The sequence below is a fragment of the Somniosus microcephalus genome, chromosome 16 (genome assembly GCF_052327205.1).
Source record: "Somniosus microcephalus isolate GS21.2 chromosome 16, FLI_Smic_1.0, whole genome shotgun sequence".
NCBI lineage: Eukaryota > Metazoa > Chordata > Chondrichthyes > Squaliformes > Somniosidae > Somniosus > Somniosus microcephalus.
Window position 1 is genome coordinate 6,040,970 of NC_141002.1, and position 25,358 is coordinate 6,066,327.

Consider the following 25,358-nt stretch of genomic DNA (forward strand, 5'->3'; position numbering starts at 1 on the left):
CCTTCTAGATGTATGGGGCGAGAGTTTCCTGCCAGTCTGCAGGAAGAGGATAGCCCACCATCTCTCCATGGCCACCACCCACGACTGAGAATCTTCGGGCTCTCTCCCTGTGCTGAGGCTCAGCAGCTGTTTCCAGTACCTTCTGCTTCAAGGTGGAGTTTGAACTGGATTGACAATGAGGTGCTGGAGGATCAATGCACCTCCCCTTTAAAAACTGAATAAAGCCTGTGCCACACATGACTGGGAATTAGACTGGACCCGATATTGGCCCACCTGTTGAACGGTAAGCCAATGAGCAGTGGTATTAGTGCTGAGATCAAGACTATAATCATGTTAATGAGGACTGAGCACAAATTTTGCATGGTACCCAGACTATTTTGACCCAGCGCAGCTCAATGTCGTTGGGCCATGACACTGCCTGTTTTCTAGCCATATCCAATTTTTAGCCCATATCACTCAATCATTATCTTGCCCGTGTTATATTGTGATCACTACTCCATAGATGTTCTCCCACTCTTACTTCTCTTATCTGCTGTAATTCATTTCCCATTACTAGGCCTAGCAGTACTTCCTTCCTTGTTGGGCTTCTTGCATATTGGATCAGAAAGGAGTCTTGTACACACTGTAAATACTCCATCCCATGCTCCCCTTTCACTCCATCCCCCAAGCATGTTTGTTCGTATATGTGCAATTCTGTGTGTATGCTTGCATGCACTTGTGTGTGAGCGTGTGTGCATCTGTCTATGAGGGTGTGCAGATCTGTGTGCACATGTGTGTGTGCATTAGTGTGTGTGTACATCTGTGATTATATATGTCTCTGTACATGTGAGTCTGTGTGGTGTGTGCCTATGTATACGCATGTATGCATGCTTGTGTCTTCATGTTTTTCATGTGCAAGTGTGTGCATATGTGTCATCGACCTTGTAGTGATCAATAGCATGTCATTCTATAGTGGACACTAGGTGGAGCTGTGTAGAGCTGTATATAGCTGTATAAGACTACACTACCCATGAGGCACTAGGCTACCCAGGAGGCAACAGTCAAGATGGCAGCCTGCACACAGGAGCACACATGCAGCATCTCTACAGATGCTGTACCTAGAGAACGTGTACTGAATAAATGACTAGCTAGAAGCTAGCTGTGTTCATAATAAGAATGTCTAGTTATTAATGAACATAACATGGTACCAGGGTGGTGAAGATCTGCTGAAAATTGTGAAAAGCGACATGGAGAATTTGAAGCCACCAGAGCATTTGAATCTCACAGAAAAAATCGACTACAATTGGCAGACTTTTAAACAGCAATTCGAACTCTACATTGCAGCCATCGGATTCGGTACGAAGCCAGACGCAAGGAAGATAGCGTTGCTGCTTACGATTGCAGGCCCACAGGTGATAGAGGTATTTAATACATTTGTATTTAATCCAGCGGAGAACAGAGAAAAACTAGAAGATGTGCTAAAAAAATTTGATGCACATTGCTCTCCCAAAAAGAATGAGACGTATGAAAGATACATCTTCTGTTCTCGGACACAGCAACAAAATGAGACTTTTGATAGCTTTATAACTGATCTGAAACTGAAAGCACAGACATGTAATTTCTCTGAGCTCAAAGCATCCATGATTCGTGACCAGATTGTGTTTGGTATTCATGATAAAAAAGTCAGGGAACGTCTGTTGAGAGAAACCAAACTAACATTGGAAAATGCTGTGACAATATGCAAAGCCAGCGAGCTAGCTCGAAATCATGTGAAGACTTTCAGTGAAATCAATAATGATGCGAATGTAATGAGTGATAATGCTGCTGTCGGTGCTGTGCCCTACAAGGGGAAGAAACGTGGGCAGAACAGAAATGAAAAGCAATCGGAGGATGACATTTTTAATTGTAAACGCTGTGGTTACAAACACCAGTTAAGACAATGCCCAGCATTTGGAAAAATGTGCACAAAGTGTAATGGAAAGAATCACTTTGCCAAACAATGCTTTTCAAAAGTAAAAACGACGAAAGGGCAACGAGTTAATGTGATTGAGGACACTGATTTAAGTGAGACATTTTTCGTAGGAATGGTGTCATGTGACGATATCAAAAAAGATACAGAAAATGTGCAGCCCTCAGAAATAGACAATGCTGAACATAAAGTTAATGCAGTAAAAGAGGACAAATGGATGATCCCACTGCAGGTAAATGGAGCATTAGTTACATTGAAACTGGACACTGGGGCAAAAGCAAACTTAATCAGTATGAGTGACATTAACAATATGAAAGAAAAGCCCAAAATACAGAAAAAGTCAGTACTACTGAAAAGCTATAATGGACAGAAAATAGATAGCTTAGGTGTATGCAGACTTAAAGTGACAGTCAAAGACAAAGTGCATCATCTCATGTTTTCTGTTGTGGCTGAAAGACTTGATTCACTATTAGGTGACAAAGCTTGTGAAGACTTAGAACTGGTCAAAAGAGTTTACCGTATAAACTGTGCCATAAGCAGACCAGATGACTCAGGTGATGAAGCAGAGAGCCCATCAAGGATGAAAAGGCCAAAGGGTATCCATGTCTTCAAAAAGCCTAGTTTCTCCAAGAAGAAAGAAAAAGACTTTAAGGTCAAAGAGAAGCCAAAGGAAGAAAAGCACAAAGAGGAAAAACACAAGGAGGAAAAGTCCAAAGATATAACCGCAGCAGATGTTGTTAAGCAGTGGAAAGAGAAAAAGAAAAAGAAGAAGCCTGCACCAGAGCAGGAAGCAGTTCCGGTGGATACTCCTTCTTCCCTCAGGCCAATCTTTGGTGTTCCATTAGCCGAGGCTGCTGAGAGGACTATGCTGTATGATGGGATCCAGCTGCCAGCAGTTTTTCGAGAGTGCATTGACTACATTGAGAGTTATGGCGTGAAGAGTGAAGGAAACACTGAAACCCTCTCCAAGCAAAGATCGCAAGGAGACCTCGACCTATACAAGAGCAGATTGATGACAATGCCGCAACTGCATCTTGTTATTCACCGCCAGAACAATCTCATGAAGACACATCAGACTTACCCGTGTTGAGAAGATCCAGACGTGAAGTAAAAGAGCCTGATAGACTTAATCTTTGAGTACAATGTAAAGCTTTGAAAATGTGTTGACTGTTTTGAAAATGTTTATGTTTATAGAGCACTAACAAAAGTGTTACTGATATTATCTTTATTGTTTTCTTGAAAGTTGATTGATATTGATTTTGTTAAACATCAAAGAAAGGGGGATGTAGTGATCAATAGCATGTCATTCTATAGTGGACACTAGGTGGAGCTGTGTAGAGCTGTATATAGCTGTATGTATAAGACTACACTACCCATGAGGCACTAGGCTACCCAGAAGGCAACAGTCAAGATGGCAGCCTGCACACAGGAGCACACATGCAGCATCTCTACAGATACTGTACCTAGAGAACGTGTACTGAATAAATGACTAGCTAGAAGCTAGCTGTGTTCATAATAAGAATGTCTAGTTATTAATGAACATAACAGACCTGACACGTTAACTCTGTTTCTCTCTCCACAGATGCTGCCTGACCTGCTGAGTATCTCCAGCATTTTCTGTTTTTATTTCAGATTTCCAGCATCTGCAGTATTTCCTTTGTGTATTAGTGTTTAATTCACTGCCACCTCTCTTCCAGGAATGCCCACCTTGAGGAAGTTTTGCTCTTCTCTCCGATGGGATTTTCGTTTGTCTCTTTTACCTTGTTCATCTTCCTTGCTTTCTGTCTCCCTTCTCGTGTTTGATCGGGTATCTACCAAAACTCGCTTTCACAGCCACATCTCTTTCCTCAGCAACTGTCTCCAGCTCCGACTTACTCCATGTGGATTCCAACTGAAATTCCACCCTTTGTGTTTTGGATCCACCCAGGGCGACAGATATCTCCAAGATATTCAGCATTCCTCGAACCACTGCTCTCGCCGTATCCTGAGATCCACGCTGAATGCCATGCAATGCCACATGAATACTCTCGACCTCCCTCTTCAGCAGCACTGACTCACTCTATCTCAAAGCTGTCCTGGTCCACAGTTCCATTTCATCCTTCGCCTCATCCGCCGCTTTAACAAAAAACTTTTTTTCTTCCTTTCAGGTGTCAAGGATCGCAAGCTTCAACAACTCTTGGACACCAATGCCCCTCCGGAACCTTCTTCCCCTTCATTTTCCTCTGACCCCATCCCTTCTCCCAATCTCACCCCCTGCCGCGGTTTTCACTATCCCCTCTGACCTTCCCCCCTCTGACCCCGAACGATCAGTCCTTAGCAAAGGCCTGAGCTTCATCCCCTTATACCCCCACTTCAATGAATTTCGAGCTCGGCACGATGTTGAGCTCTTTTTCCGCTGCCTTCATCTCTGTGCCCTCTTCTGTGGCCAGGAGTCTTCCCCCCGCACGACTGACCCTTTTTCCTGCTTTCAGAATTCCCGTTCTACCTGGACCCCTCCCCCTGGCCTCTTACCCTCTCTAGAATTTTTCATTGTAAACTGCCAGCATGACATCAGCCGTCTCCATTTCTGTGCTCCCCTCACTCACTCCAACCTACCTCCCTCTGAACTTGCAGCACTCCATTCTCTCAGATCCAACCCCGACATTGTCATTAAACCCGCTGACAATGGCGGTGCTGTTGTTGTTTGGCGAACTGACCTATACCTAGCGGAAGCTGAACGCCAACTCTCCAACACCTCCTTCTACCTCCACCTGGACCATGACCCCAGTACCGATCATCAAGCCACCGTTTCCAAGACCATCACTGACCTCATCTCCTCTGGAGATCTTCCCTCCACGGCCGCCAACCTCATAGTCCCCCAACCCCGCACAGCCCGCTTCTACCTCCTTCCCAAGATCCACAAACAGGACTGTCCTGGTAGACCCATTGTTTCAGCCTGTTCTTGCCCCATGGAACTTATCTCTTCCTATCTCAACTCTATTTTTTCTCCCCTTGTCCAGTCTCTTCCCACCTACATCCGCGACTCTTCCGACGCCCTCCGCCACTTTAACATTTTCCAGTTTCCTGGCCCCAACCGTCTCCTTTTCACTATGGACGTACAATCCCTCTACACCTCCATCCCCCACCAAGATGGCCTGAGGGCACTCTGCTTCTTCCTTGAACAGAAGCCCAACCAGTCCCCATCCACCACCATCCTCCTCCGCCAGGCTGAACTTGTTCTCACATTGAACAACTTCTCCTTTGACTCCACTCACTTCCTCCAAATCAAAGGTGTTGCTATGGGAACCCACGTGGGTCCTAGCTATGCCTGCCTTTTCATGGGATATGTGGAACACTCTTTGTTCCAGTCCTACTCAGGTCCCCTCCCTCACCTCTTTTTCCGGTACATTGATGACTGTATCGGTGCCGTTTCCTGCTCTCGCCCTGAACTAGATAAGTTCATTCACTTTGCATCCAATTTCCACCCTTCCATCACCTTCACATGGTCCATCTCCGACTCTTCCCTTCCCTTCCTCGACTTCTCCGTCTCCACCTCTGGGGATAGGTTATTGACAAACATTCACTACAAGCCCACTAACTCCCACAGCTACCTGGACTACACTTCCTCCCACCCCGCCTACTGTAAGGACTCTATTCCATTCTCCCAGTTTCTCCGTCTCCGCCACATCTGCTCTGAAGATGCCACCTTCCATACCAGTGCTTCCAACATGTCTTCCTTCTTCCTCAACTGAGGATTCCCCTCTACAGTGGTTGACACGGCCCTTAACCGTGTCCGTTCTATCTCCCGCACTTCTGCCCTCGCCCCTGCCCCTCCCTCCTGGAACCATGATTGAGTTCCCCTTGTCCTCACCTTTCACCCCACCAGCCTCCACATTCAATGGATCATCCTCCGCCATTTCCACTACCTCCAGCGTGATCCCACCACCAAACGCATCTTCACCTCACCTCCCCTTTCAACATTCCGTAGGGACCGCTCCCTCCGCGACACCCTAGTCCACTCCTTCCCCTTTGTCTGGCACCTTCCCGTGCAAGCGCAGGAGATGTAACACCTGCCCTTATACCTCCCCCCTTCCCACTGTCCAGGGCCTCAAACACCCCTTCCAGGCGAAACAGCGATTTACTTGTATTTCTTGCAATTTATATATTGTATTCGCTGCTCACGATGCGGTCTCCTCTACAATGGGGAGACCAAACGTAGATTGGGTGACTGCTTTGCGGAACACCTCCATTCAGTCCGTAAGGGGGACCCCGAGCTTTTGGTCGCCTGTCACTTTAATTCTCCGCTCCACTCCCACTCTGACCTCACCATCCTCGGCCTCTTGCATTGTTCCACAGAAGCTCAGCGTAAGCTCGAGGAACAGCACCTCATCTTCCGATTAGGCACTTTACAGCCTTCTGGACTCAACATAGAGATCAACAATTTCAGACCATAACCCCGGCCCCCATCATCATATATTTATATTTTATCCACACTTTTGTTCTGTTCTTCTCTCCCACATGGCAGCTGTCTTCCATTCTGCCATCCTTTGTTTCTTATCCTGTCCCATTACCATCTCCTTTTGCCTTGAATATCTCTTAATGTCTCTCAATGTCTCTTAATTTCTCCTGTCTTCTATCCTATCACAGGCCTTCCCTTTTACTCTTTCATCCCCTCCGCCATTTCCCAGCCACTACACATGCTTAAAAATCTGTTCCATTTCCTGCTTTTTTCCAGTTCTGACGAAAGGTCATCGACCTGAAACGTTAACTCTGTTTCTCTCTTCACAGATGCTGCCTGACCTGCTGAGTATCTCCAGCATTTTCTGTTTTTATTTCAGATTTCCAGCATCTGCAGTATTTTCTTTTTGCACATATATGTATGTTCATTTACATGTGTCCGTATGTGTGTCTCTGTGTGCATACGTGTATGTGTGTGCATGTGCGTATGTACAGCTATAGGGACACACCTGACATGGAGTACAAGCTCTCTCTATAGGGACACACCTGACATGGAGTACAAGCTCTCTCTATAGGGACACACCTGACATGGAGTACAAGCTCTCTCTATAGGGACACACCTGACATGGAGTACAAGCTCTCTCTATAAGGACACACCTGACATGGAGTACAAGCTCTCTCTATAAGGACACACCTGACATGGAGTACAAGCTCTCTCTATAGGGACACACCTGACATGGAGTACAAGCTCTCTCTATAAGGACACACCTGACATGGAGTACAAGCTCTCTCTATAGGGACACACCTGACATGGAGTACAAGCTCTCTCTATAAGGACACACCTGACATGGAGTACAAGCTCTCTCTATAGGGACACACCTGACATGGAGTACAAGCTCTCTCTATAAGGACACACATGACATGGAGTACAAGCTCTCTCTATAAGGGCACACCTGACATGGAGTACAAGCTCTCTCTATAGGGACACACCTGACATGGAGTACAAGCTCCCTCTATAGGGACACACCTGACATGGAGTACAAGCTCCCTCTATAGGGACACACCTGACATGGAGTAGAAGCTCTCTCTATAAGGACACACCTGACATGGAGTACAAGCTCTCTCTATAGGGACACACCTGACATGGAGTACAAGCTCTCTCTATAAGGACACACCTGACATGGAGTACAAGCTCTCTCTATAGGGACACACCTGACATGGAGTACAAGCTCTCTCTATAGGGACACACCTGACATGGAGTACAAGCTCTCTCTATAGGGACACACCTGACATGGAGTACAAGCTCTTTCTATAGGGACACACCTGACATGGAGTACAAGCTCTCTCTATAGGGACACACCTGACATGGAGTACAAGCTCTCTCTATAGGGACACACCTGACATGGAGTACAAGCTCTCTCTATAGGGACACACCTGACATGGAGTACAAGCTCTCTCTATAGGGACACACCTGACATGGAGTACAAGCTCTTTCTATAGGGACACACCTGACATGGAGTACAAGCTCTCTCTATAGGGACACACCTGACATGGAGTCCAAGCTCTCTCTATAAGGACACACCTGACATGGAGTACAAGCTCTCTCTATAGGGACACACCTGACATGGAGTACAAGCTCTCTCTATAGGGACACACCTGACATGGAGTACAAGCTCTCTCTATAGGGACACACCTGACATGGAGTACAAGCTCCCTCTATAGGGACACACCTGACATGGAGTACAAGCTCTCTCTATAAGGACACACCTGACATGGAGTACAAGCTCTTTCTATAGGGACACACCTGACATGGAGTACAAGCTCTCTCTATAGGGACACACCTGACATGGAGTACAAGCTCTCTCTATAGGGACACACCTGACATGGAGTACAAGCTCTCTCTATAAGGACACACCTGACATGCAGTTTGCTGAACCACATCTGATAACCACAAGGGAGTAATGTCAACCCTTTTGAGAGAGGACAATGGAGGAGCGACAGGCGAAAGTTGGAAAGAAAGATTGAAAATAAAAGACATACTTACAATTTTGGGTGTAGAGTATGTTCCCAATCCAATAATGGGAGTGCTGTTTCCATCATTTAAAAGGATTCGATGATTTTGTGCTGTCAGGCTCATTTCTGTGACTTGCTCAGATCAAATATCTGAATCTGAGACTCTCTCAAGTTTCAACAGCCACCATCCACGTGAACAGCAAAGGGGAGGGACCATCAACCAACTCCATTTAAATGTGTAACTGTTAACCCTCTGACTTCCAAACTGTCCTTACAGATTTTGAACTTTTAATCGAACGTCTTTTCTGAAATGAAATGAAAATTGTTAACTGAGATCAAATATTATTGTTTCAGTCACACGGTACCAGGGAAACCAAGAAGTCCCTGGTCTGTGCAAAAACAGCCAGTCTCAGCCTGCCTGGGGCAATGGTTAAACTGCAGTGAGTGCTCACAGGCCATTCGCAGCAGAGTGAAACAACTAGCCAATCTGTCCTCAATCAGCACACACCTTCCAGCAGGGGTCACTGGATAATGGTTAAGAACATAGGTCAGGCTGATTTACCATCTCACCCACAAGATGCAGACAGATAAATAACCTGTCATCGTATTTCCAGATAGAACACACCTGACATGGAGTGCACTCTCTCTATAGGGACACACCATGACATTCAAGTGCATTACCATCGCCGAATCCCCCACCATCAACATCCTGGGGGTCACCATTGACCAGAAACTTAACTGGACCAGCCACATAAATACTGTGGCTACAAGAGCAGGCCAGAGGCTGGGTATTCTGTAGCGAGTATCTCACTTCCTGATTCCCCAAAGCCTTTCCACCATCTACAAGGCACAAGTCAGGAGTGTGATGGAATACTCTCCACTTGCCTGGATGAGTGCAGCTCCAACAACACTGAAGAAGCTCGACACCCCATCCACTACCTTAAACATTCATTCCCTCCACCACTGGCGTACTGTGGCTGCAATGTGTACCATCTACAAGATGCACTGCAGCAACTCGGCTTCTTCGACAGCACCTCCCAAACCCGCGGCCTCTAACACCTAGAAGGACAAGGGCAGCAGGCGCATGGGAACACAACCACCTCCAAGTTCCCCTCCAAGTCACACACCATATTGACTTGGAAATATATCGCCGCTCCTTCATAGTTGCTGGTTCAAAATCCTGGAACTCCCTCCCTAACAGCACTGTGGATGTACCCTCACCACACAGTGCAGTGGTAGAAGAAGGCGTCTCACCACCACCTTCTCTGAGGCAATTAGGGATGGGCAATAAATGCCGGCCTTATCAGCAACATCCATAGCCCATGAATGAACAAAAAAAACACCTGAGATGGAGTGCACTCTCTCTATAGGGACACACCTGATACGAGAGAGATAGTGCAGAGAGAGGGAGATTGTGCAGAGCGAAAGATAGTGCAGAGAGAGGGATAGTGCAGAGAGAGGAATAGTGCAGAGAGAGGAATAGTGCAGTAAGGGATAGTACAGAGTGAGGGATAATGCAGTGAGAGGGGCAGGGGAGATATAGAGACAGTGCAGATGGGGGACAGAGCAGAGAGTGAGAGGGACAGGGCAATGAGGAGCACAGGGCAGAGAAGGGGACAGTGCAGAGAGGGGGACAGTGCAGAGAGTGAGAGAGAGGGACAGGGCAATGAGGAGCACAGGGCAGAGAAGGGGACAGTGCAGAGAGGGGGACAGTGCAGAGAGTGAGAGAGAGGGACAGGGCAATGAGGAGCACAGGGCAGAGAGGGGGACAGTGCAGAGAGGGGGGAAAGAGCAGAGAGGGGGACATTAACATAGTGGTTGTTGATGGATCTCCATCAATATAACCCCAAAACAGCAGCGGCAACAGAAACAATGCCGCAGGAAAATTAACGCTGGAGCACTCAAAGACCCCACTAAGAAAGCCCTATTCAGCCTGTGCCTCACAAACAACCTGACGACTCCCAGTGATGCAGAGACACAGAGTGCCCACAGCGCCTGGTCTGCACTCAAGGCCTCCATAATCAACACCTGTGAAGAGATGCTCGGTCACTCAACCAGGAAACACCAAGACTGGTTCGACGAGAATAACCAGGAGATCCAGGAGCTAATAAGCCGCAAGCGCAAGGCATTCCTGATCTGGAAACAGCAACAGAACTCAAGAGCAAGAAAGCAGCTCGACAGAAGCCTGAAGGCCAAGGTCCAACAAAAAACTCGCAACCTAAAGAACAGATGGTGGGTGGAGAAAGCGCAGGAGATCCAGCAGCTAGCCGACAACCACGACGTGCCTGGATTCTTTAGCGCAGTCAAGACCATTTACGGCCCAAGCACCCAAGGCCCTTCCCCACTGCGGGCCAAGAACGGAGAGGTACTCATCAAGGACAGGGAAGCAGTCAGTGCCCGCTGGAAGGAGCACTTCGAAGATCTCCTTAACCACGACTCTGTCTTCGATACGAGTGTCCGCAACTCCATCCCACAGCATGCTACCCACCACCATCTCAGCACAACCCCAGCCCGGCATGAGGTTGAAAAGGCCACCCGACAACTGAAGAACAACAAGGCCTCAGGAGCAGATGGAATCCCCGCCGAGGCACTAAAGCATGGCGGAGAAGCACTACTGGCATGAATTCATGAACTCATTTCTCTTACCTGGAAGGAGGAGAGCATGCCAGGGGATCTCAGAGACGCTGTAATTGTGACCATCTTCAAGAAAGGTGGCAAATCCGATTGCGGTAATTACAGAGGAGTTTCCCTGCTATCTGCCACAGGGAAAGTCATCGCAAGAATCCTCCTCAATCGCCTTCTCCCAGTGGCCGAAGAGCTCCTCCTAGAGTCGCAATGCGGATTCCGCCCACTAAGGGGCACAATGGACATGATCTTCACTGCACGTCAATTACAAGAGAAATGCAGGGAACAGCACCAACCGCTGTACATGGCCTTCTTTGCTCTCACAAAGGCCTTCGACACTGTCAACCGTGAGGGATTATGGAGTGTCATCCTCAAATTCGACTGCCCTCAAAAGTTTGTCACTATCCTCCGCCTGCTTCACGACGACATGCAAGCCGTGATCCTGACCAACGGTTCCACCACAGACCCAATTCACGTACGAACTGGGGTCAAGGAAGGCTGTGTTATCACACCAACGCTCTTCTCAATCTTCCTTGCTGCAATGCTCCATCTCACCCTCAGTAAGGTCCCCTCTGGAGTGGAGCTAATTTACAGAACAAACGGGAAACTGTTCAACCTCCGTCGCCTCCAGTCCAGATCCAAGGTCGTCCCATCCTCTGTCGTCGAATTACAGTATGCAGACGACGCTTGCGTCTGTGGTCACTTAGAGGTCGAACTCCAAACCATCGTAAACACCTTCACCGAAGCATACAAGAGCATGGGCCTTACACTAAACATCCGTAAGACAAAGGTCCTCTACCAACCTGCCCCCGCCACACAGTGCTGCCCCCCAATTGTCAAAATACACGACAAGGCCTTGGACAACGTGGACCACTTTCCATACCTCGGGAGCCTACTGTCAACAAGGGCAGACATCGACGACGAAGTCCAACACCGCCTTCAGTGTGCCAGTGCAGCCTTTGGTCGCCTGAGGAAGAGAGTGTTTGAAGACCAGGGCCTCAAACCCGGCACTAAGCTCATGGTTTACAGAGCAGCAGTGATACTCGCCCTGCTGTATGCCTCAGAGAGATGGACCATGTACAGTAGGCACCTCAAAGCACTGGAGAGGTACCACCAACCCTGCCTCCACAAGATCCTGCAAATCCATTGGCAGGATAGGCACACCAACGTCAGTGTTCTCGCTCCGGCCAACATCCCCAGCATCGAAGCTTTGACCACGCTCGATCAGCTCCAATGGATTCCAGTTTGACTTAACTGAAACCTATTCTGAAATCGAACAAAAGTACAGTATCTCCTCCGAACAGTGGTCTTTGGGTGACATAAAGAGGGTCTGGGGAAAAACAACCCGTACGAAAGATAAAAGATGGATCAGATGGTCCTTGGCACTTATGGGCCAGATCCGACAGCGAAATGAAATTAAGACACACTCCCAACATAACCACGATTTGACCAATGCAAAAGAGCAGAAACATGCGATATATGAACAATTGAAAAATAAAACAAATGAACTTGGAAAGTCAGAAGTGGAAGTTAAAAAACTTAAAGGTGAAGTTCAGGACTGTAAAAAACAATTGGATAAACAACCGATAGTACCGATAGTTGAAGAAAAGGGAAAATGTGTCGGGTCCTGGAAAGGATACCCAGATCTAAATGAAATAAAGGAGGAAGGTCGTGGGAGACAGAGACAAGAAGCAGGTCAAGAGACTGAATCGGGATCCTCTAGTAATGTCAGTGAAAGTGAAGAAGAGAAAACAGGACCCCATTTGGCCCCGTTGAGACAGAAAAGGAAAAGAGTAGAAAAGGAGTATGAGAAGAAAGAAGATGGGGAAGAAAGGGCGAAGTACCAACTCCACCCGTGGGACGGAGTCCAAATTCTGATTGTAATGATACCCAGGAGAGAGGGAAATAAGTTACACAGCAAAGTAAAAATTAGCCTGGGAAATGATGAGCAAGAATTAGATGCCGGATGGGATGCGATCCAACAGTGGTTACAAGTGATTAGCCCTGCAAAAACGGATTGGGGAAAGATCATAGCCTGTCAACAGAAAGGGACGGAGGAAGTGTTAGAGTACGACGGGCGATTTAAAACTAACTGGTTGGAACACTCGGGGCTGAACACAGGAGAGATAAAGAAGGAAAAAGATCTCATTTGCAGGCTAACCAATCTGAGAACTCAGCAAAGGAAGGAAAAAAACAGGGATTTGGAAAGCCAGGAAATGCTGAGACGCCGATGGAAAAAGAGGAAAAAAAAAGAGAAACTTAAAGTTTTACTGTCATGGAAGTTATTAACATCTGTGCTGAGACAAATAAAACACAAGGGCCTAGAAATTGGGTATAGCCCCGCTTGGGGCGTTAGACTTGGCACTACGCAAAGTTTTGCGGCAGGTGAAATTTAGCGCCACCTAGCGCGATATTGGGTCGTGGCGCCCCTAAGGTGATCGCAGTGCTAAATCAGGCGTTGCACGGTAGACTTTGGGCGCTAACATGGCGGCGCAACTCAATATCGGGGCGGCCGGGTGCAGCGCAGGTGCAGTCAATCATCGATGATCACGAGAGAGTCAGGAGCCGGCCAGCTCTTAAAGGGGTGGGTCCAGAAGGATCAGCAGCCACACTCTGCGCCCTGCAGAACTGAATTTCGGCGCTGTGTTTTGTTTGGCGCTAAAAACTTTCTGAGGATGGAGAGGGCAAGGCAAAGAGCAGAGCGCTTCACGGATGATGCATTGGAAGCATTGGTAGGCGGAGTGGAGCGCCGTCGAGCGGTCCTGTACGCGGACAATGGCAGGAGGCCTAGTCAGCAGGATTACCGCAGAGCATGGAGGGCCATCACTCAGAGGGTGAACTCCAGCAGCCTGGTGGTCAGGACTCCATTGCAGTGCCGCAAGAAATTCAATGGCCTCACTCGGGTCGTCAGGGTGAGTGATGTTTCTGCCAGTCCTCCTCATGCCTTCAACTGCACCTGACTTTATGGCCAACGGGTGCGCCATGCCCCACTGGCCCTCTGTCAGCACGCACCAATGGCTCTTTCTGGGAACACACTTGCACATACAGCTGACGCCATGATGTCAGGGCTATTCCACCAAGGGGGGCATGACATGACAGATGAGGCCATGATGTCTCATCATTTCCTGTCCTTTCTCCTGCAGTCCAAGCTGACAAGGAACCGGCGAGAACAGCTCCAGACCGGTGGAGGACCTCCAAACCTCCAGAACCTGACGGACCTGGAGGAGCGAGTGCACCAGATTGTTGGCGGCCGCCTGACTGGTCCTGTCACCAGTGGAGCAGCCGACCCCATTGTGCACGGCGATGGTAAGGTTATGACCTTTTTGATCTGTGTCCTTCCACTTGTGACCCCCCACCGGCATGCTTTTTCACTGTGGACCCGTGTCATAGCATTGCACCAATCTTGCATCCCTTGCTGCCACCCTCTCCTCTCGCTAAAGCCACTCTTCAACCTCCCTGCTTTCAGATGCTGCATCACCAGATGGGGAGCCGGGCCCTCAAGCTGCCAGTCCCACTGAGTCCGGAGGCGACCAGCTGGAGGAAGCCGGACCTTCCATGCCAGCCTCAGGGGAGGCACGCCAGCTGCAGAGTGGGGATAGTTCTTCCCTGGAGGGGAGTGGGGGGGGGGTGCCTCTGATGAGGAACCAGCTCCAGGAACCAGCAGGCTGCACCAACGCAGGGGGGGAAGGGAAGCACGGGGGCCGTCTCCCCAGAGGCCGAGTCAGGCCACCATGACTGCTGCACAGAGCGCAGAGGAGGTTCGGTCCCTAGCTGAAATGAGCGCCCAGGCTCGGCTCAGGCACAATGAGCTGATCACTGCAGTGGCAAGGCTGCCTGAAGCCATTGACACACTGGCAGGGAGTCTCCAGGACTTCGGTGCAGCACAGGAAAGGAGTGCGCAGGCCTTCTCCGATGCACAGGAAAGGACTGTCCAGGGCTTCACCAATGCACAGGAAAGGAGTGTCCAGGGCTTCTCCGATGCACAGAAAAGGACTGTCCAGGGCTTCACCGATGCACAGGAAAGGAGTGTCCAGGGCTTCTCCGAAGCACAGAAAAGGACTGTCCAGGGCTTCACCGATGCACAGGAAAGGAATGTCCAGGGCTTCACCGAAGCACTGGGAAGGACTTTCCAGGGCTTCATCGAAGCACTGACACCTGCCACGCAGTCACTCGCTGGCCTCATGCAGGCGTAGACTGAGGCCACGCGAGCACTGACTGCTGCCACCGTTAAAGGATCAGGTAGGATTACCCGGGGCCCTTGCCGCACCACAGCAGGGCATCAATCTGTGGGCCAGCCGATTGGGGCGCATGCTGCGCTGCTGCCCCGTCAGAGTGCCAGTGTGTCGCACGCCCACGGAGCAGGTGTCCGCTCTCAGGATGTCAGCGTTCCTGATGCCACCACTGGCACGTCTCCACTGCAGCTGCCACCACCTGCAGGACAGACTGCATCCGCCCATGAGCAGTTGGAGCAGTCAGCACCCGGGCCCTCCAAGCCCAGAGGTCGTCCAGCCCGTCCCTCAGGGGCTTCTGCGCTTTCGGCCACTCAGCAGGCCTCCCCCAGCCTTGATGCAGCCACTGGGGTCCAATTAAGGAGGAGCTGCAGGGAGGGAAGGGGGCGTTCCAGAAAGAGAAGTCGAAGCCCATCAAGGGGTCAAAAGTAGAGGGAGCCTCGTTGACGGCGAGGTTGAACATTTCAGGGCCCTCTACAGCTCTTGTGAATGATGAGGATGTGTTGGTTACTGTCGCGGGTTTGACAGACATTAAAGTTGTATTTCCTTGCTGATGTGTTAAATCCTTAGTTATGTGTTAAGCCGTTACTTAAGTGTTATTTCGTTAGTTTTGCTTTCTGCTGCAATTGCTTTATGTAGTTGGAAGGCTCCACTTTTTTGAAAATAAAGATTTTTTTTTATTTACACTGGACATCTAAACTATTTACACTTATTCTGTCCTTCATAGGCTTTGGGTGAACCGGACGGTCCTCTCCCAAACACACGAAGCAATCCGTCAGTGGGGCCTAGAAACGAGTCGTTATGAGCCTCTGACGAACGGCCCTTCCAGTTTCGGGAACCCTCCCGTCTTCCTCCTCCTCCTCCTCCTCCTCTGCCTCCTCCGCCACCTCCGCCTCCTCCTCCTCCTCGTCCTCCTCCTCCTCTGCTGGTCCTTCAAGCTCGGCTGGCATTGGCTGGGTGCGTTGGATGGCGAGGTTGTGGAGCATGCTGCAGACAACGACGATGTGGGCGACTCGCTCCGGCGAGTACTGCAGGGCGCCCCCCGAATGGTCGAGACATCAGAAACGCTGCATCAGCACGCCGATTGTGTGCTCCACAGTGTTCCGCGTCGCCTGATGGCTGGAGTTGTAGTTCTCCTCTGCCTGGGTGCTGGGTGAACGTAGCGGGGTCATAAGCCATGGGCACAGAGGATAGCCCTTGTCTCCGAAAAGCCAGCCTCGTGGGTGAGCCGGGGCCTTGAAAAGGTCTGCCACTGTGGTCTGACACAGGATGAAAGCGTCGTGGCTACTGCCAGGGAATTGTGCGTTGACCACGAGGATCAGCAGCCGGTGGTCACACACCAGCTGTACATTAAGGGAGCAGAACCCCTTGCGGTTGCGGTAATCCTCAGGATTGTTCACAGGCGCCCGCAAAGCCACGTGCGTACAGTCAATGGCGCCCTGCACCATGGGGAAGCCAGCTATTGCCGCGAAGCCTTCTGCGCGCTCCTGCTGCTTCTCCGGTGTCAAAGGGAACAAAATAAATTGCCGCCTCCTGTTATATAGGGCATCTGTAACTTGGCGGATGCAGCAATGCACCGCAAACTGGGAAATGTTAGCTATGTCCCCAGTCGCGGCCTGAAAGGAGCCGCTGGCAAAGAAATTGAGGGCTACAGTAACCTTTACAGGCACCGACAGAGATGTCCTGCACCGTATACGCGGCAGAAGATCATCCTGAAGCAGCTGGCACAGCTCAGTCACCACCTCCTTATGGAATCGCAGCCTTCTGACACACTGCTCCTCCGACATGTTGTGGTAGGAGAACTGCTGTCTGAAAACCCTCGCTGCGTAAGGTCTGGTGTGGCGACGTCTGTTGGCCCTCCTCCGTCTGGCCACTCCTGGCCCTCTCTCCCTCCATCTCTGTGCCCTCTCAAGATGTTCTCGCAGCAGGATGTTCCCTTCCAGAGCAGCCCCCATAATAAGAGTGATCAAGGTAAAGGTTGTAAGCTCTTACCAGCAGCTAGGTAATGTTCAGAGGGCTAAATGTCCTCTGGCACCGCTGGTTGAATGGCAATAAGGCTCTAGCACTGCAGCTGCTCAACTGTATCAAACCAGCCAACAAGTTGCGTTCACAAAAGGGCTGACGTTTTCAGAACAGTGGTGTCCCCTTTAAACAGCACCCCCCTACTCCAAGAGTGCCTGGGGAACGTTCCAGTGAGCTGTCACTACTAGCGACAGGCACAACAGATGCGGGCGCCACCCAAGATCCGGTCCGGGGCGCTAAAAAGGTGTTGCACCATGGAATGACGTCATGAATAGCCTGCGCCCGCGAGCGCGTGCTAAGATTTTGCGCCGGCGCTAAATGCATGGTCAATATGAGGCAAGGCGTTAGGTTCCCTGTGACCGCACAGAAATTGGCTATCGCCCCTCTTTTCGGCCTCTTTAGGCGATATTTGGTGGCGCTAACAACCCAATTTCTCCCCCAAGATTTGCTGAGTGAAAGGAACCTTAAAAAAATGCTGGAATTTCAGTTTGTGTGAAAGTGCGTGTTAAAGTGTGAAAGTGTTCCTGACTATGAATGTTTAAGAAGTTACAGTATTTATTTTGTCTGATTAGATGTTCTTTAAAAGAAAGATTCTGTTATGTGTGTTTTAGCTCCACCCACTTCTCTGTGTTAAAAGCGTTTAAATCTTTTGTCTTGTCTTGGATTTTGGAAGTTTTAAGAATGTGCGAATAAGATTGTGCCCCAAGAATTGAAAAAAAAACCTTTGAAATAATTTAAGTTAAGCTGGTGTGTAAAAACTGAGAAGAGCAACAAAAAGTTTGTTTAACAAAAGATTGCGATAGATTTTTGTACTTGCAGTGCAAACTGTACAATGTTACATTAAGTTTCAGTCTAAGATTTAACCTTGGAGTTGCGGTTGCTATGGTGAAATCTTCTAAAGCAGTTTGATTTGATTTGTTTAAATGTGAAAAACTAATTTTTCTCCAGTTATATTCAATGTTTTTACAGTATTTTGGAAAGACATCTGAAGAAATGACAATAAGAAATATGATGCAATTTACTGTTTTCTGCAAGAATGTGCTATTTTGTTTTGTTTTGTCTGTTCTGTTCGTGTTTAGTTAAAGTGTGAAAACACAACTGTCTTTTTCGATCAGGAAAGTTTTTTTTAATTTACGTGAATTGACGCAATTACGCCTAATAATGTTTTGCTCCACCTTCTTAAAAACCTGCAAAGGAGTTAACCCTTTCCACTGACAGCTGTTTAAGTTCACCAAGCAATAACTTTAGTATGAAATTTAAAGATATGGGACATTATTAAATTTAAGTTTCTTAATTTTAAGTTAATATTTCCCCACAGTGATAGAAGGAAAATTATGATTTGATAAATGGAAGTTATCTTGTAAACTAATTGTATGATAATGTGCAACATGGACTTGTACTGGCAGTGCTAGATTTAACCGATACGGCTTTACCTATGTGGTGTTCTAAGAAAACTCAATAATTATAGCAACACCTCCTAACTCAAGTGTTAAAACAAGGCGCGACATGGAATGGAGGTGGGCACCGTAAAAAACACAAACAGATATGGAGATGTAAAAGGTCTGTGATAAATGACGCAACAACTGCCTTTAATGTGGGTACCTCAGTTGTTAATACTATTGATTTGGCGACACTGGATCAAAAGGTTAGAGACCTGGGGTCTCGCATTAAAGATGTATTACAAAAGACAAATGAAAATACAGATAAAGAATTATCTGGGGATCAAACGTTGACCATACACCTACAAAAGATAGTTACAGTGCTAGAAACACACGCCCAAACCATTAATAAATTAATAAAAGAGTACAATGCATCTCAGCAGGTGGCTGCTAATGACATATGTAGCACATATGGTAACTGGATTGTGGAACAAACCTGAGAAAACCTGGCCCAGATACAGGCAGGGGAAGTACCCTTATGGATAACGAATCAACAATTAAGGGCGAACCTGACCGGTGGGCACAAGGGGGACGGTACCTCTAAACAGGCAGTAGCAGGCAGGAGCCTGACGGATTGCCAGTTGAGAGCAATGGTTCAGGTGCACCCTACACAAGTCAAATGTAAACCTGATGGGGGAGGGCTCCTAGGGTTGGTATTGGTAATGGCACCCGAAGCCCAAGGACGAGAGGTGTACCAAATACAGAATATTGGGGTAGTGAAGGACGGAATGCACATATCCCATCACAATATGTTACCATATGCTGTGAAGATTAAAGGGAATTTGGCTGGAACAAAATTGGAGGGATGTGTTACTAGGCACGCTATCACTGTATGTCCACATAGTATTGGACACAGCCCAGAGGCACAGTGTGGGTTTAACAATACTGGTACCAATCAGGGTAAAATTTGGTTTAAAGGATATAAAGGGGTCCTCAATATTTGACCGGTATAAAACTATCTGAAAGGTACCATTTAGTCTTGTTAGCTGGAAAACAAACGCAAAGCACCATGGGATACTTGGCTATATTAACTCTTTTAGACTAACATAAGTAGAAATTAGCTGACATTCTGAAATGTTGCTTGTAATTACAACCTAGTAACTATTTAGAAAGAGCCTGTTCTTGGAAGAGATAAGGATACAAAGGCACAATTCATTGTGGCTTTGTCCAGCTAGCCGTGCCTCTGCTGGAAAATACTTTCCCACACCGATAACAAAAGTAAGAGATAGCTCATAATACTGCTGTTTGGATTTTGGGATGATTTTGAAATGACAAAATGGACTCAGGCACTTTATATTTGGTTACTTTTGGGAAAATAAAAGATCCTCTAAAATAATAAATAAAAAGTGTTAATAACTTGGATCAAGTGAGAACGTTTGATCTATGTTTTCTATCTTAAATATTGTACTGGACAGTAAAGTTTCTCCAGGACTCATGAATGAGATATGAATGGTAATTAAAGGAAAGTGATTGAGGGTGTAAGATTGAAACAGGAGAATTACACGACTGAATGGGAATTTTCAAAACTTTCTAGTGAAAGTCAGGAAAGTGTAGTTAAGAATAGTAAATTGATAGCTTTCTCTTGGAGACATTTGTGTCCCTGCCTTTAATGAACTTTTAAGAAAACTGAATTTGATAGTCTGGCCACTACCCAAGACATCGGGACCATGCAGAGGAAGATGAGCAAAGATCTCCAGGTGACTACAATCTTTTGATAAGATACCTGAAAGCCCGAGAAAGGCTTGTATCAAATAGCATGTGTGGCATGATATTGAGATACCGGTATGTGTTTGCAAATGTGATTCGGTACATATGAGGCAATTATCATCCAGGAATGTATGGTGAATTTGCACTGAAGAATGGGTCTCAGACATGCTCAGTTACTTGACAACAGCAAAACATGAAATGGTTAATGTGGCTCAGGAGAGCGAGACAACTTTTAAAGCATTGACACATACTCTATCGAGAGCTATCTAATTAATGAAACAATCAGAATAGAGTTAAACACACTGGTACCTGTTAGAGGGATTGAAATTGAAGTTGAAGTGGAGAGTTACATGGAATCTAGATTGGTACAATTGAGGGCCAAGGAGAAATCATGTTTAGTAAAGAATTATCCACAAGATGGATACAAGTAAAAGAGATCTGGAGAATCTTTTAAATCCATGATTTGTTGATTAGATGTTAAACTGTAATGTCGCTTGAAATGATTGTAAGACTGAATTTAACTGTGACTGTAATAATTGTGTTTTGTAGGTAACAGAGCGTGGGAAAAACCAGTGCGAATCCAATATGAGGTGGTTTTGGTGGTGCCTCCTGTGTCACTACTACTGCAATTACCATGCTTTACGGGTCTAACAGGACCTGTCCCATCAACCAACATGTTTTTAAGTATGAGCTACACAATTATGTGGCACAATTCGGATACTCAGATACGACATTCCCCTGTTGTTTGTGGGTTTCAGTGAGCTCATGATGCGACTGAACTCCTCCCTAAAGCATTTTTATGTTTTGGAGCAAGACAACTCGAGAATAGATATTGAAATTGACAGCATAGGGGACAACTCACATTGATGGGATATTGGGCTTAATACATCAGCACACCCTTAGGTTCGTATTATTTCACATGCTCTGGTAGCTATCCAACTTGTAATAATAGTGTATTTGATATATGTAACGTGTGTAGTAAGACTTTGATACATAAGCCAATTGGGTACTCATGCCTATGACTAACCAGCACTAACAAATTAATTGAGCACACCGAAAGAGAAGATCCAAAGCAATGTAGAGGAGACCCCAGGCGGGGTAACATCAGGAAAGATAGAAGAAACAGAGGATTCCCAGACTGGGCAGAATTGGAACACCGGAACAGTGAATTGAATTTGAGTAAGGGGTCAAAGGTTGCTCCTTCTCCTCAAAGGAATGGACTGTAAGGAAGGGAGAAATCTTCAAGACTCCCTACTAACTAACGCCCAAGTTGAGAGCGCAATAAGAGCTAGCTAGATTAGTCAAGAGCCGATTGTGAGAAGTCAATAAGGATATTTCCTTCTCAAAGAAGGGAATTGTAAGAAATAGCTGTTAGATTCAAAGATGGGTTTTAATTCTTAGACCAGGGACTGACAACAGGCAAGCGGAAAAAGATAGCATAAATGCCAGCAAGGTCGAATATCAAGCATCAAAAGACAAATGGAAATGGTAAGGGAATGGTAAAATGCAAGGAAACAGGGAGGATAGCACCTGCTAGATAACAAGGAGCCACAAAGCCATAAAATGCCCTTGAAGAATCTTGACAAAACATTCCTCAGAAAGATAAGAGGGAGGCCTTATACAATAGGATGGGGATCAAATTGTGTGTTTCTGTTGATTAAATGTGCTTGCCACCAGGCGGCTGCTGCCCCACGGGCAAGACACCTTGCAGGTCGCCGCAGACCATTTTTACATCTTAAAGGGGCATGTTATATTTAGCTGCTAGATAGTTTTGTACCTTTTCTACTTTTTATAATTTTTCTACCTTTTTACTTTTTAAGTTTTACCTGAATGTATTTTTCAAAGCCAAAGCCATAAGCTGAGGGGTGCTCCTCCCACTTTTTAAGATGCACTAATTAATTTAAGATCATGAAATCAATTAACTTATTAAAACCGGGCTTTTACTGTGACCACGTAAAATCCTGGTTGATGTAAATTTGTGCAGAGCCACTGATCCGGACAGTGGCAAAACACAGCAATGATTGATTATATTTTTAAGCTGACTCTTTATTTTTATGATTCAATTTTTGAAAGAATCAAAGGGGGGAGTGTTAGGGAATATATATATATTTTAATAACATAGATTTTAATGATTAAACTAACAATGAAAGTGCTGATTATGCTTAAACTGAGAACAAGATCACGTGGAAGACTGCTAGCTAGAGAACAAAGGATGGTGTGATGTATCAGATCCAATCACAGCTGGTAACGTCACATCGGCTGATTTAGGTTAACTAGAGAACAAAGGAATGAGTGATGTACCAGAGATCCAATCAGTGTGATAATGTCAGATTGGCCGATGCAGTTGAACCAACCATGGCTCTGCATGCATGCTGCTGAGCCAATGGTAATAAAGGGGGCGGATACATTTGCTGTGATCTGCTGCTGTATAAAAACCAGCCATTTTGAACATGCTGTTAGTACAACAAAGGACAGTCAAACAGTGTAAGTCAGTGATGCAATAAATTGACTATTTAAAAAACTACCACCGGACTCAAAATCTTTTATTTTAGTGCGTTGACCTTAGATTAGTGTGGTCCACTGAAATTAACTGATCTAACACCAGGGATCAATCTATTCAACCTTCGTTACACCACCTTTAAGACATGTGTGTACTTTCTCAGATAAGGAGACCAAAGTGGAGTGTAGTATTTTGCTATCGAGACCAAAGTGGTTATGTTATTGGATTAGTTACCCAGAGGCCTGGATTAATGATCCAGAGACTATGGGGGAAAAATTGGGTATCGCCCATTTTGGGGCGCTAATATCGGCCGGGCGCAAAGTTTAGCACCTGGCGCTAATTATCGCCTCCAACTGCAAAATTCGCCTCTATCGCCCCTGGAGGTGATTTGAGCGCTAAATCAAGTGCTACACACCTCTCTTAAGGCGTTAACGTCGGGGAGTGAGGCGCTATCTCAGAACGCTACCGAGGCTCAGGTGATGTCAGTTACCATGGAAGCCAGCCAGACTGGCGCTGTCCAGTTCTTAAAGGGGAGGGGCCATCTTGCCGGCCAGCCACACCCTGCTCATTGCAACCTTGAATCTCGGCCTGGAGAGACCTCAAAAGCAATTTTGTATTGGTAGTGCTAATGGATAGGCCCAGGGAAAGAGCTCGACACTTCAGCGACCTGGCATTGGTGGCTCTGGTTGGTGCTGTGGAACAGCGACGGGCAGTGCTATTCCCAGACTGTGGCAGGAGGCCATTGCACTGGGAGTTCTGAAGGGTGTGGAGGAAGGTGGCTCAGCATGTCTCCTCCAGGAGCCTGGTGCCAAGGACCCACACTTAATGTCGCAAGAAGTTCAACGACCTCACTCAGGTGGGCAGGGTGAGTACCTGCTTTTCAATACCTCTACCTCCCTCCATCTCAACTTCACTCTGTGCCCACAGGGTTTAAAAACCCAAATGCCCAACACTCATCCAATAAAACTCACATGCACATCCCACACCTTGCACACATTAATGTCTATTCAACTATGGAAGGCACACCTGCCAAACACGTGGCTGCACACTCACTCACACGCTGTCTTTTTTCTTGCAGGCCAAGCCGTCTCATAACAGAAGGGAGCAACAATGCACGGGATGAGGCGGTCCTACACCCCCCAAATGAGTTGGAGGACGGAGTCACAGGCTCATTGCCAGCCAGGTCATAGGTGCCGTGGCCGATGGAGCGGTCGACCCCCTTGGGGACAGCAATGGTATGTTCATCAGCTTTCTCTCCTCTCTCGTACCACTTCCCCCTCACAACACCAGCCTTTTACACTTTCAATCCAACTGTCTCCAGTCCTTGCTCCCTTCCTGCCCCCCTGATCTCACACTAAAGCCATTTGTGTACCTTCCAGCTTTCAGATAGTGAACCACCAGCTGACCAGCCTGTCTCTCAGCCTGCCAGTGGCAGTGACGCCCCAGAGGAGCAAGAGGAAGCCAGAGCCACACCGTCTGCGTGTCCTGAGAGTGACACATATGACACTGGGGTCACGCCTTCCCTGGAGGGGAGCAGGGGGTTAGGGTCTGATGAAGGCAATGCTCCTGGACCCAGTGGGCTGCAGCAACACCATGGGGGTAGGGAAGCTCGGGGGCCATCTCCCCGGAGGGTGAGTAGATGTGTGAGTTCTGCGGCACAGGACTCGGATTCGGACCTCGACATCGCGGCCATGAATACCCAGGCATTGAGCATGCACACTGAGCTCATGGGTGCAATGGCAAGGGTGCCCAACAGCATGGATGCACTGGCTAGGAGCGTGGAGGAGTCCGCCGCCAGCACAGCTGTCATCTGTGTGTAAACCCTTGAACCCATCCTCGCCTCGTTGCAGAGGATGGTTGAATTTCAGGGAGACCATGGGGAACCAGAGCCCATGCCGTGTGTAATGGGTGAGGTGGCAGAATCCACTGCAGCACAGGCCGACACAACGCAATGGCTTAGTGCTGCAATCGAGTCATTGGCTGGTGCCAGCCAGTCTCAGATTGCTCTCATGCAGTCTCAGATTGATGTCATGCAAGCACTGACTGTTGCCATCCTCGCTGGGTCACCCTCAGTCCCCCCAGGGATCTCATGGTACCGCAGCAGGCCAGCAATCTGTGCTCGAGCAGATTGCTCCGGATGCTGAGGTACTGCCCCATGGGAGCGGTTGTGTGTCAGTTGAGCAAGAAATTGCTGTCCTTTCTCAGGATGACAACATTCCTGCTCCCACCACTTCCACTTCCCCATTGCATGGCCTGCAACACAGCCAGCCCAAACTGCTGCCGCCCATGCAGAGTTGGTGATGTCTGCAGCCGGGCCCTCCAGGCCCAGAGCTGGTCAAGGGCGTCCTTCAAGCCATCTCCAGTCTCTGGTTCCAGCATTCAGCAGCCTTCTGCCAGCTTTGCTGCAGCCACTGGGGCCACATTATGGAGGAACAGTA

At 47.7% G+C, this 25,358-nt stretch overlaps 2 protein-coding genes across 4 annotated transcripts in view; both read right to left on the minus strand.

The window, feature by feature from the left end:
* Positions 1-8,682, minus strand: part of LOC147105953 (aldo-keto reductase family 1 member D1-like) — a 112,505-nt gene extending 103,823 nt beyond the window's left edge. Inside the window, exon 1 of one of the 3 annotated variants that reach the window (XM_086008567.1) lies at positions 8,430-8,682. In XM_086008567.1, coding sequence (XP_085864693.1) covers positions 8,430-8,522 — 93 coding nt within the window. In that variant the 5' untranslated portion in view covers positions 8,523-8,682. The remainder of the gene's footprint in view (positions 1-8,429) is intronic. The other 2 variants (XM_086008568.1, XM_086008565.1) reach the window with 2 other exon arrangements.
* Positions 1-25,358, minus strand: part of LOC147105952 (aldo-keto reductase family 1 member D1-like) — a 316,229-nt gene that overhangs the window by 236,211 nt on the left and 54,660 nt on the right. The gene's annotated exons all lie outside the window — the stretch shown is intronic.